The sequence below is a fragment of the Onthophagus taurus genome, chromosome 2 (genome assembly GCF_036711975.1).
Source record: "Onthophagus taurus isolate NC chromosome 2, IU_Otau_3.0, whole genome shotgun sequence".
NCBI classification, from domain to species: domain Eukaryota; kingdom Metazoa; phylum Arthropoda; class Insecta; order Coleoptera; family Scarabaeidae; genus Onthophagus; species Onthophagus taurus.
Window position 1 is genome coordinate 25,040,794 of NC_091967.1, and position 13,970 is coordinate 25,054,763.

Sequence of the window (13,970 nt, forward strand, 5' to 3'; positions counted from 1 at the left end):
ATGGCAACATTTCCAAAAATAAACGATTATGGTAATTGTCTTCTTTATCTAAGATTTTTGTTCAGCAAAATTAAAGATGTGACAAGTGTCCAAACTATGGTGTGCCAACACACAGCCTTCTTTGTAAATCACTCTTATGTTGGCTCACGATAAATGATATTTGCGTGGTCCTCAAAGGGTATTTTATTCTTCAAGTTGGAAAAAACTGAAGTCAACATTCAATAATTTTCTAATTCTGATCTTTCTGATCTATCTGACTAACTTTGAAAAGTTCCATCAATTTATCCCGTTAACTGAGGTACAAATGTGATCTTGTGCTCTCTTATCTGATTTGTAGGGGAAGTGTTGAAAAGAAGTTTTCTTAAGTAATTTAGGTGCATATGAATTTTCCAAAAAGTAATTTTTTAATTTTACTAAATTGGGTTGGATGAGATGATCTTCAGAGATGTTAACGATCCTGTTTTCATAGCTAAGATTATGTTTACTTTATATTTTATCTTATGGAATGAACCAAAATGAATATATCTACCTGAAAATGTGGATTTATTATACCAATCGAACATGAGTTGATTATTCGAACCTCTAATTACTTTTGTAAGTCTCTTTTTGTTAATTTTACAATTTATTGCTCATTTTCGTTGTATTTAGTTTAAGGATTACCCTGAGAAAGTTTTAAAATAAAGCGAAATATTGATAAACTACATATATTGCCTTTTTTTCTCGATTGATCATATCCAGGAATAGTTTTATCTTATTGTTGCGAACGGTATTGAACAAAATCTTCACTGTTGATCATCATTATCAGTAATATTACAGCTTTCAGATTCTGAGTCAGACAAATTTTCAAATTTGTATTCTTTAGAGAAATTATTCGTCTGCATTGACACTAACGTTCTCATCATTTCACCGTTAATTTATCATTCTTCTCCAAACCACTGTTATACATATTTTTCTGCACCTTTATCAGTTAGCCAAACCGATTTCTTTTTGATAATGATGATTAACAGAACAATGGGGCCGTTACAATTTTTTTTACTGGTTTAGCAAAATTGAAGACTTCTATAATATTTTGTTTTATATTTTTAATGAAAATTTGAAAAAACTTTGAAGACGTCACCGTCGTTTCGTACGCGGTTAGTTGAAATAAAAATCAATAAAAGGTGTATGTATGAGCGAGATGCCACGAGAATCTTATGCGCTAGAAGAAGAGATCCGAACGATGCACGTTTGTGTCTTCTTGATCTTACGCGAAAACCTCGTAAACGTCACCAAAGCTTTTATAGAGGGAAATTTGAATTTTAATATTAATTATTGCAAAAATTAAACAATGTTATGATCTGAAAATGTTACCAATCCTTCTATTTTTACATAGTTTATCTCATTGCGGATAATAAAATAAACAAGCATCTTTCACCGATATCGGAAAATTTAATACGTAGCCTTAGGTGTTGGTCAAATGAAAATCCCTACAAGACAAGAGAAACACAAAGACAGAAAATTTTCTCTATAATAAACTTGAAATTTGGTTCACTCACATTACAGCATAATGAACTGTTTCTAGAGTTCATTTTCATAAAACCTGGTGTAAATATAACCTGGTTTTAGCGAATTTAGCTGATGTTATTGCCAATATCTGCAATATCATTTCTCACCTGCTTGAAAGGTTTTCATAAAACGAAGGCAACAGATTGGGCGGATAACTGTCAAGTACGTTCAATAATTTTCGAAAATGTTTATAATTTATTACAACCTGTTACACTACAAAAGAAGAATAACATCTAGAATATATTAGCCAAGGTTAATTACTTTGTGTATCTATTAATACATTATCAATCTATTATAAAGATTTATAGATATAGATATACAGGATGATTCTCAACCTATACGCATAAACTGAGGGATCTATTTCTCAGGACAAATAATGGCTAATAGATGAAAAAAATTGTAGTAAAAGTTTTTTAGTTTCCTAGATATTCGATATAATCGACGACATCTAGCTAATGTGTTTCGTAGAAGATGGATAGGTCGAGATGGTCAAATGGGTTAGCCACCATAATCGCCCTGCCTCAATCCTCTTAATTTTTGCTTTTCTGGTCACTTAAAAAGCATAGTATACACCACGGAAGTTAATACTGAGCAGATATTGCAAAATCAGATACATGCTGCTGCCTAGACAATCCGCCAACACCCTGGTTTAGGCCGAGCTAGTGGGAGATCGTGGATTCGGGGAGCGTAATTGATAGAAAATATGGAAAATAACTTCGAACACTTAGTAAATCTCCATGTTTATGCGTATAGGTTGGGAATCACCCTGTATATAGATTTATATGTAGACAAAATGTGTTAATATCCTAAAATTCAGTATCATACAAAATCTTCTTTTAATAAATTCGATATTCTTCCTGAATTCTTTACTTTGTTACACTTTTGTACTTGCACTAATTAACCCAACAGCCGCTATACAAAATGACCTGAAGATTACCCCTTAATAATCATTCATTTTCTATTGCAACCACTCTATTAACATATTATATTTTATTAATTCGCCGTTTTATGTTCTACACAAACATATGTGATTGTGGCAGAAAATTTCCATCTCAAATTTTCTGAGAATTTACTTTGTGTGAACAATATTGGGATTGGTATTATGGGTTTGTTTTACGGTGCTGACTTTTTATTAATTTTACATATACATACTGGTATATGTATAATCGATGCGTGAGTTTCCCAACCTTGAGTGATTATTATCGTTTGATTTGCCATGTAAAAGATTGATTTTAATGTCTCCCTGTCCAAATTCTAGGAAAAGATGAAGTAACTCTAGGTTTGTCTACAAAACGTACTCAATGTTGAGAGGAATCACATATAAGTTTTGAAAATGTATTCTTGACATAATTGTCACCTTATCTATGTAATCACGCAATTAAACCGTGCAATTACCGATGCTTTTAACATTGATTTCATCAGTGAAAATCTATTAAGTAATGATCGCAGGTTTAACTCTGGCATCTTGTTGTAATGTAGGGAAATTAACATAGAACAACAAATGCCAGGTGAAAGTAAGAATGTTTTTTATGGTAATCGCTTACTGCTCTCTATCTCTAGCTATAGTATATCAAAATTAAAGTTGCAGTTGATCTTGAAACACAGACATCCAATGGGCAGGTATAAACTGATTGCTCAATGTATAGGAAAATGTCAGGTAAATAATGCCGAGGTGAAATGTTGTATGTGATTTGCTCATTCACTTCGAACGGCAGTGGTCATTGAAGGTCGGGTAATAATATTAAAATATTAGCTGTTGAAATACTTTTTTTGGAAAAAATCTTTGGAGATTTTGTTGGATCTCTGCGTTTACCGCCGTTAGATCCGAACTATAACATTTCTATATGAAGTAGAATTCAATATTTTATCATCTATCGATGAACGGCATTGTACGGACTAAACAAAAAGAATGGATTAAAATTTAGTCATGTCATACGATCGCTATGTCACATGATCATCCGGATCTTCCGTAAGTTGTTATCGTTCCAATACCACAGGCTGTTGCTTGTTGACCCAGCCAGAAAGATGGAATTGTGCTTTATCACTGAAGTAAATGAAAAAGTGGCTAACAACTACGATCAGGAAGCCGAAGAAAAATCTCCTGTAATACCCGACTGTAATTCCCGACAGTTTTTTTATCCATAACAGAATCATTTTGGTTAGGTATCGCGTATTGAGGAGGAACTTATAAATGTGTTCAGTATTAGTAGTAAACCATGTTTATTAATTTTGTAGTGCCAATTATCAACACACGCTTTACCGACATTCATTTTAAAACCAGTTGAAATGAAATAACATAAAGTAAAACCCTCTCCAGCACCTTGGTTAATAATGGAGATAAGAACCCTTATGTCGAAGAGAGTAACTGCAAAGATGTTATTCAAACATCCACCTTTGAGAAGAGCTGATGGTATTACACTTACTTCATATTTTATATTTGTTCTTTGCCACCTTTGAAGTACGTTTGATTGTGTTCCGCAGGGTAAGTGTGGTGAGATCACATCCTCATTATTCTTTACCTGATGGTAACGTCACTAAATTCATTATTTTTAGAAGCAGGGAAAAATGGACGAAGGGTGAGTCTCAACTCAAAAAAGAAGCCCTGGCCTCGTACATCGATCCTTCAAATACAGTTGGATCCGGAGTAGGTATGGGCATCAGCGGACCAAAAAACCCGCATTAAGATCCCCGATAGTTAGTATACAACCATTTTTCAGGCTGAAGTTCTTGCCATAAATTTTTGCACCATTTTGAACCTTGAGAAGGGACAAAAAGAAGCATTGATAAACATCTTTACGGAAAGTCGGGGCACCCTAAAACCAAGAATGTACTGATAACTTGAGAAAACTCGCCAAGGGTAATAAAAAGGCGGACAGGCTGGCCAAAGAGGCAGAGGGGACGCCCTTTATTGGACCCCAACCCGTCTGTGGACTACAACAAAGCCACTTCAAGCAGATGATTAACACATGGGAGGGCTCAAAGGTAGCCTTGCGCTGGAAAGGACTTCCAAGACTTCGTCGCCAAAGAAAACCAAAGAGGTTTTCTACCTCAGTAAAGGGGACTCTCAGGTTTCCTGAACGGCTACACGTACCTAAATTACCATCTCTTCAACATCGGACAAGCTGAGGATCAAATTTCTCGACTTAGCAATTACAAGTCAGAGACTACTGACTATATTTTTTTTGACTGCATCGCCAGAGATCTCCTAATACACAAAATTACTGACATAAAGGAGCAAGACCTTAGAATAATACTAAGGTTCATCAAGGACCTAGATCTGCCCTAAACCTTTGGAAGGCGTAAGTTACAATAGATCTTCTAGGTCGCTGTGACGAGAGGGACCCTTCAATTCGACAGCAACAAAAAAGTCCTAGATTTAATTAGTGTTTTACTCAATATTGTATGTATTGATATTAGTTTTCTATTTCCCTTGCCATAATGTTTAATTTCTATAGGTACAGTCATTTGTGAGTGTGAAACCTTTTTACTTACAAATTAATGTTGCTGTTGCTGTAGATTGGTTATTGAATTTTCTTTTTATAATGTTTTTTTCTTCCTCTTAAAATCCCCAAAGCAACGGAAGTTTAGAACGATTTTACTTTTGTATTAAAATCTTTAAATTATTATTACAATATCTCTGTGTGGATATATAGATTATTTTAAATCACTTAATGATTGATAATAAAGGTGCTAATAAAGTGTTCCGGTTTCTGCTTCTTTGACTTTGAAGTAATGTTTATCATTTTAAATGTGAAAAGTAAAATGGTAGGTAATATGTAAGGATTCAAACGAGTTGAGTTGGTTTTGTTGGTAGAACTGGTGGATGGATAAATGTTGTGTGTTATAAATGTTTCCTTTTGTTAATAACAATTCTTTAGAAAGACCTATTGCCAGTCCAAATTCTATACTTTTTGATATTTACACAATTAAATAAAATTTGATAAACCATGCGTAAATAGGTTAAAATTGTTTAATTAAAGTATTGTTTGGATTAATAACGATTTTAATGATTATTGTGATGTGCTACGATATATTTATGTTTAATGTTGACAGTAATTGATCGATTTATAAAATAAAGCACTTTGAAACTCTAATGTTTTGAAAAGCTACCTTAATATTGGACATAATATTATGAAAATAATACATTATTACTACTTATTTCATAAATTTGAAACGAGTTTTAAATACAAGAACTTTAAACATAAAAATTGAAAACATCCCTACGATACCCAGATTAAATTAATTATATAATGATAATAATATGCAAATAATAGTTTAACAAAACAAAACCGCCACTGAACGTAATAAAATATGATCGACATGTTTATTTATACTATATTTTAGAAAACGAAAGTTAAATTTAAAATCAAAACTGTTCGAAGTTGTTTATAAATTATCCAAAATTGATTGGTATCATCCGGAACTGTCTCAAACATTCTGTTATATCCCCAAACATTTTCGTTTTCCAATTCTAAACTCTTTGGAGAACAACATTTTTCTTTAATTTTATTTTCAAAAAACGTCAAATTGAAACTGAGAATTTATAAAGTTATTGTGTGAAAAACCCGTTTAACTTTAAATTTTACATAACCAAACCACAAACGTTTCAGAGAAAATAATTATTTTTTAAGTTAATTTGATAAGTGCAATTTCTGATATGAATTTCAGGCATAAAACAAACATTTTCGTGATAACAAAATTATTCAGATTATTCAGATATTTGTTTTCTAACAACCAATTTAATTCTAATTCTTTGAAAATAGTCACTTCGAATTAGGCAGAAATCGGTTCATTAACATGACACGACATCGGTTACTCGGTATTTTGGTAGCAATTTTATTTAAAACCAATTTAAATTACATTGAATTTAGTAAAGTTTAGTTAAGTCATTTAAAATCAATCAACGTCATTCCAAATTGTTTCGTAATTATTAAAACCGTAATTATCATCACAAGCCGTTTGAAATCATTTATAAACTGGCAAAAGCCTTTCCAACTCATTGAAATCATTTAAACTCTATTAAAGTCGTCAAAAATTGGTTTAAAGCATTCAAGAATAATAATAAACTCTGTAAAATTTATTAGTATCTTCTAGAATTTTCTGAATTACTTTATGATAATTGAAAAATGATTGCAATAATAAAAGAAATACTTTGAAATCGTCGATAATTAAAAACTATAAAATTAAAGTGCGAAAATGAACAACAGAAATTAAATATATGTTTACATATTTTGCGTATTGTTTTAATAAAGTATGGGTTGTACTTTGTATTGAATGGAGTTAATATAAGAAAGTTAATTTTATTCCTTTTACCCCTTTCAAACTGCATTTTATGTTAATAACTGTTGTTCATAATACTATTATGATAAATTTATTTCATCAAATTAATGTTTAAAGACTTGCTTTAAGTACATGAATCTCAGGTGGTGCCTAGAGAAAAGAATCTTGCCAAAAAACTTGTTCTTAGACTATGCTATAATTGGGTATGATCGAATCTACATCTATGACCTACATAAATGTTTGAATACTAAAACTCTGCCAGTTGAAAAAGAAATAATAAATCTATCGTATAGGAACAATATGAGACTTGATCAAGTATTGTCGCAAATATTACTTTAAGTTTACGAGTACGTCTGGCAGAAAGTATGCACCAATGATCTGTCTTCAAAAATATTTGTCCAAAACCGTTAAAGACTGTTAGATGACAGCATCTAACATTATCAACTTTTCTTATCCACTATTGCATAGTTTTTCTAAACTCCGCTCGGAAGTAACTCAAGAGAACTACCTCCAACGACAAATATAAGCATGATAGTTTGCCACTGTATATGCTGATCTTTGATAGATCAGACTATATCAACAAAACCTATATATCAATCACGTGATAGTAAAGATAGGAGCAAAAGAAATAACAAGCTTATTCCACAATGTAAAATATCACTACACCATGAGATTTTGCAGAAGAGTGCCAGCCCGCGTTAAATAAGCTAGAGACTACCTAACTACGTTAACTGTAAAAAAGAACACTCGGCTAGCTATATACACAATAGCAATGAAGCTGCAGAAAAGAAGATATACTACTAAGATCATGAAAGTTACTGTCCAAACACGACAAATTGTCCGTAATATAGCAAAGTCTAAGATATCTTATGCTAATAATACAGAGCATGAAGAAGACATCAGATCGAATTAATGCAAGACTCGATAAATTAGAAGTCAAGGATACTGGTACTATACTCAAAATAAAATAATTATGCATTTTAAACAAAAAAGGTAGGTACATAATGTCTGTCTCATTTCTGAGACACGCATGATATGTCAATCCTACCTTAAGGGTGGTAGTGCAATCCTTTCAAATGAATCCATCAATCATTTCAAAGAATGCCATCTGCAAAAAAAGAACATCCAACTAATAGTAATCCGAATTATATTATCAGCACAAAAGTTGTATATCGGTGCAGTGTTCTGCCCGCCTTGACACATTTAGAAGAAACGTTCATTGTTAGTGGAGATTACTAAGCCAAACGTAGATTGAAGCTTTAAGCTGGCAACGACCAAAGGAAAAAAATTACGAAAAGCAGCTCAAGAGGATAATTACAACTACCACTCAACAGGAAAGCGGTTCTACTTTGCTATTGATATCGAGGACATCTCCGACTTAGTAGTCTTCTTTGTCACCAGAAAAGTTGCTTCATAGAAGTTAAAGAGACAGACTCTGATCACTCATCGGTCATACTAATATTCGGTGAAAGAATAATAAAAAAGCCAGAAAAATCCTTGCTAATAACGCTACTGATTGGAAAGCTTTCAAATTGACCTCCAGAACAAAATCAACGTAAACATTAGTTTTAAAAAGAGTGAACAACTAGAAAAAGAAGATGAACATTTCACCAGTTTTACTCAATCAGACATAATACACGTAAGCAAAGGTGTGAATTATCCACTTAAGATTAGAGAACTTGTCAAAGAAAAACGAAGAGTGCATAGAATAACCGACAACATTGAACGGACCTTGAAAGAAAGGAAAGTCTACCCTGTATCTATTATATACTAGTCACATACCAGAATTTGCAGATAATATAACACTATTTGCAGTGGAGAAAGATAAGAAGTTATCTACTGGGAAATTCGGAAATGTAATATTCAACTGAAGCAAAAATTAAAGTATAAAGTTAAACAAGCGGCAAGTACCTAGTCATGACTAGAGAAAATAGCACAATTAATGCTAAAATACAGATAGCGCTGTTGTTTGATTGAAAGGAATTACAAACATTCAATCTCTAACAAGCTATTAATTTACAATCAGATTAGACAATCAGAATCTAACTCTAAGTCTGTGGTAGTGCCACGAATATCAAGTGTATTCAAATATTGTAGAATAAAGTGCTACGAAACATAATTAATACCCCCTTTGTGCGAAATTCCGTATATACATAAAGACCTCTGCATTCCAACGATTAAGGAAGAAATTAAAAGGTTTGCTAAAAAGCATGAAAATAGACTTCACCTCAACGACGAAAGGATTTTCAACTGCTGGATAACCGACCCAATCGTCCTACGATTGAAGAGACGAAAACCATGTGATCTTTTGACCTGCACAACAATTAACCTAAATTGACTGGATTGATTATGACATTGAGAAATTTGTTAATGAAGAATAAAAGAAAATATTTAATGCAATATATTTGCAAATTAATCAATTTAAAATTATTATGAAACAATAAAGATAATGAATAATAGTCATTACAAATATGAATCTTCAGATTTCTTGTCGAAAGTGTGAATCCAGTGCACTTCAAAACTTTTCCTTTGCAAATTAGAATTTAACCAAGACAATTTAACAATGACAACTTTCAGACATTGTCTTGCAGTTTAGACATTGCCAAGTGTAATTCCAAACTATTTCTTGTAACTTATATTTTAGATTTACGTACGATAAACGTCTCTATTTGCGCTATATGGGAAATTGTAACTATTATCTAAAAAAATGTCGTTATTTGTTTTTAATAATTAATAGTTATTCTCTACATAAATCATATTTTGTAATAAGTCAGTCTTTACTGCGCGTTTATATCAATGATGTAACATATGGCGTATTATCAAGAATGATTTGTACACATGATGATGCAGGGCATGACGATCGCCGGATTATATACATAAAAACAACCAAAAATATGGACAAAATAACTACAATCGTGATATTTTTCCGAATGCCAATGTAAACATGGTTATCACATCACTAGTGTTTTTATTCGGCAACGTGTTATAGATATCTGTTTAAGCTGTCTAATTGTTTTTGACCATATTTCTTCATTTATAGTTGATTATTTAACTCACTAATTGGTTCTGTAATATTTAAGACCTATCAATTTTTGTTATTTCCTAAATATTTTTTTAATCTCACTAAATGTGAACAACTATACAGGGTGTCTCAGCGAGACCAGTCATTAGACGTTTCTGGGGTTCTGGCCAAAATAAAAATTTGTGAATTCAGACTTAAGTATTATCACTAGCACTTCCGGTTATACCGGAAGTCGCCACCTACTTTATTTTTTAAATGGAAAACCCTGTACATATTTGGATTTGCCTGTTTTCAAGGTTTATAAATAACTTTACTTTTTGCAATTTGTTTCTGCCGTTCTCGAGTTATTCGAATATTTCTAGAAAAATCTGCTCCGGCAGACATTTGTTCAAAAAACCAGAGAACACTCGATTTTTGGGATATCAATTTAGGATTCAGAACATGCTTAAGAAACATGATGGAGACGATGGAGTATGTTTTGGAGCCGAGAACGGCTGTCTACAACGTTTGGTCACTTTACTATGGAACGTTAACTTTTCGAACTTTGGAAGTACCTACCATAACTTAATTTTCGCTCCATATTTTATTACTTAGTTGTCTTCGCTGTCTCATCTTCTCTGTCATCAAAACCGCCAAATTTGATTTGAAAAGTTAACAAAAAACTTCTAATAAAAACAACAAATTAAAATTAAAGTCAAAATTTAAATTAAAATGTTAGTCAATCATTATCTGTAGGATTCACATCAATCTCCCTTCTGGTTCTATCCCAGTGAAATACAAAAGAGTAAATGTTACTCAAATTACTGGTATCCGTCTTAAAATTAACAGTATTTTCATTTAAATTGATTTGATACATCTCCAAAAGCAATCTATTGTAGTCATTCGCATCACTATCGAGAACAATAGGATTTTCAAAGTCAAAAGTGATTGCAAGTGACCATATGATTAGCTAAGGCACATTGAGTTTTTTAGTATTAAAATCACTTTTATGTGAGCTGATACGTCTCTTCAGCCACTGACCAGTAACACCAATATAACAGACGGTACAATCCTTACAATCGATTTGGTAGATGACTTTCGATTTGTATGGTAAAGGATCGAATCTTTTACTTTAGAAAAAAAGTTCTTAATTTTTAACGCATAATATTCAACAAGTCTTCTATCTTTAGGTAAGTATACTTTCAAAATATTAATTATTTGTTTGGAAAGATCATTAATTTTCATTATTTTACTATACTTAGGCCCACTTTTACCATCCTCCTGATAAATTATCTAGAGGATAGTTGCCATGGTTACGGCGGTTTTAAGCGCTCTCATTGGCTAAGACCTGGATTTATCTATCGGATAAATTTATTAAGAGGTGGTAAAAGTGGGCCTTAGTAGGTCTAACCGAAACAGCATCAAAAATACTAGGATTTTCATTAACAGCACTCTGAGTAGGAGTGGAAAACCGATTACTTAACTTTATTAACAACCTTTAACGGAAAACCATTATTGATAAAAACTTTCTTAAGTTTAGAAAGCTTCAGTTTGAAATTTAGTATTGCCGATTTTCAGAATTCTGTTTTTCATATCCACAAGAGTATTGATCTTATGGTTAAAAGAATAACTTGAATAATAGTTAATACAACGACCTGAATATGTAGGCTTGGTGTACCAATCAATGACCACAGAGGTCATTCAGATTCTCCCGAATTACCTTTATTATTGTTTTCGACGCATTTATCTTTTCATACCCGTTTTGAGTTTATAACTCTTCATCCATTTTGTAATGTTTTAATTAATTTTGACTTTTTTCTCGTAATGAGTAGTCAAGAATTGTTTTGATGTATTGCAACTGTCCAGATTTCACTTAACTATGATGTAGTAAATTTAGAGTTTGTTTTTTCTTGTTAGTAACTTCGTTGTTTTTTAGTAATTGCCTGTAGAAGAAACAATAAAGTTTCGAAATATTACAAGTAATAATTTAGTTACTTTTGTGGTCTGATCGCCGCACCCACTAATTCTACCGTATAGCCATTCTATATTAAGTCTAAAAAGGGCTATCGATCAAAGTCCTTCCGCCCAATCTCAATAATTAAAATTTTATCAGCCACATATTGTTATTTTGTTACATGTGAATCCAGTGTACTTCAAAACTTTTCCTTGCAAATTAGAATTTAACCAAGACAATTTAACAATGACAATGTCATTTCAGACATTGTCTTGCAGTTTAGACATTGCCAAGTGTAATTCCAAACTATTTCTTGTAACTTATATTTTAGCAACATATTGTTATCTTGTTACAATCCTTTTATATAGTGTCGAATTCTGATTGTATAAATAGTGGTGATATTTCTTCTCAAAGGCTTTATTTCGGTTTTTTCATATAACGTTTTATTTGCGATGTTGTGCAATGGATTGTTCGGGTGTCTCATTTTCGTTACTGCTCTGAGACTTGTTCTTTCGCCAACTTCCAAACTAGTCATACGTCAATACGCTTGCAGGGATATGCTGGAGCAAATTTTTCTAGAAAACTTCGAATAACTCAAGAACGGCTGAATCAAATTGCAAAAAGTAATGTTATTCATAAGCCTTGAAAACAAATAAATCCAAATTTGTAGAAATATACTGACTATTCCATTTAAAAAAAATTAAGTAAGTGGCGACTTCCGTTATAACCCGAAGTGTTAGAATTCTGAAAATATTTTAGTCGAAGAGAACGCAATTGATAATACTTAAATCTGACTTCTCAAATTTTTATTTGGCCAGAACCCCAGAAACGGCTAATGACCGGTCTCGCTGAGACACCCTGTATACATAATGGATTTAACAGTTGTGGAATAATTTTGGACTCTATCTAAAATTATTAGTGCGTAGTGATTAAAAAAGTCGATATCATATGGAAAAATTGTTTAATTAAAACTAAATATTCCGAGCGATATTTACTTCTCAGTAAAAAAAAATTTCCCAAATAATAATGAAAATAGCAATAACTTCTATGTTTTTAAATAGAGCGTTTAAATTTTATTATTATTTTATTATTATACGGAGAAATTGTTAAATTTTTCGCGTTTATATACTATTTTATTATAAATATCAGATATCCAATTTTATTTATAGTGCATCAAACAAAGAACACATGGATAAAAAAACAACTTTCAAAAACATTGCCACAATATTTGTGTATACCTGTAACTGTGTATTCGTGTACTTGGATTGGAATGTAGTAGGAAGAAACATGCTGTTTAAGAAAAATAACTTAAATAAAAGATTATTAATTAATATAGATTCATTAATGTTGTTAAAAGAAAATAAATAATCGCAACAATACGATTTTTATTTAAATTTTATGTAATAATTTAATTTTTAACTACTCACCGAAAAGTATAAACGCCGCCGCAAATAATATCTTCTGAAATACTGTATTTGTTCTTCTCCCAAACATTTTCGCAGAATTAATTAAGTAGTTTTCAAATTACACTAACAAAAACCGATTAATGCTAATTATTTTTGATACATCGATTTTAACTACAAAATCCTAAAATTTTAAATTCTATTCTTCTCGTTTTTACGAAATAAATGATTTCAATTTAAAACTATTTTAAAAGAAAATTTCACTTGTAGTATTAACGGATGACGCAACACCGAAATAATACTGCAATATACTGAAACTATGAGTAACACACCGGAACAGAATTAGAATAACTTCCCGGTTTATTTCAGGAAACTCGAAAAAATATAACAAAATAGTAAACTATTCGTTAAGTTAAAACCGTACTTTAAAACGTGAAAGAATTTAGTAAATTTAATGTACTTTTTGCAAAATCGTGCCAGTAAAGGTTATGTTTACATTGCCGCGGAGCGCACGCGACTGAAACTCGTAGTTGTCGACGACGACCTCGTTGTGTGTTAGGTTTGGAGCCGTGTGCGTGTTCCCCACCGTGGCTTTTTGCGCCGAACCATGTCGACGATATTAAGGTTCAAAATTGCACCGAATATCATCTGGGAGAGGTATACCGTGAAATAATGCAAATAAAAGATAACACGACGTGTTGGGAATTCCCTTGGAGAGCCGATTAACAGAATAAATATGCTGTTTATCTTTTCTAATTCCTTAATTATATTTATGTGGCTAATGACT

The 13,970-nt window shown here is 31.9% G+C and overlaps 1 protein-coding gene across 1 annotated transcript in view; it reads right to left on the bottom strand.

Annotated features, from left to right (window-relative positions):
- LOC111420135 (lysosomal cystine transporter cystinosin) overlaps window positions 1-13,746 on the bottom strand; it is a 39,267-nt gene extending 25,521 nt beyond the window's left edge. The window contains exon 1 of the mRNA XM_023053053.2: window positions 13,208-13,746. Coding sequence (XP_022908821.2) covers window positions 13,208-13,274 — 67 coding nt within the window. The 5' untranslated portion in view covers window positions 13,275-13,746. The remainder of the gene's footprint in view (window positions 1-13,207) is intronic.
- Window positions 13,747-13,970: the final 224 nt, after the last annotated feature.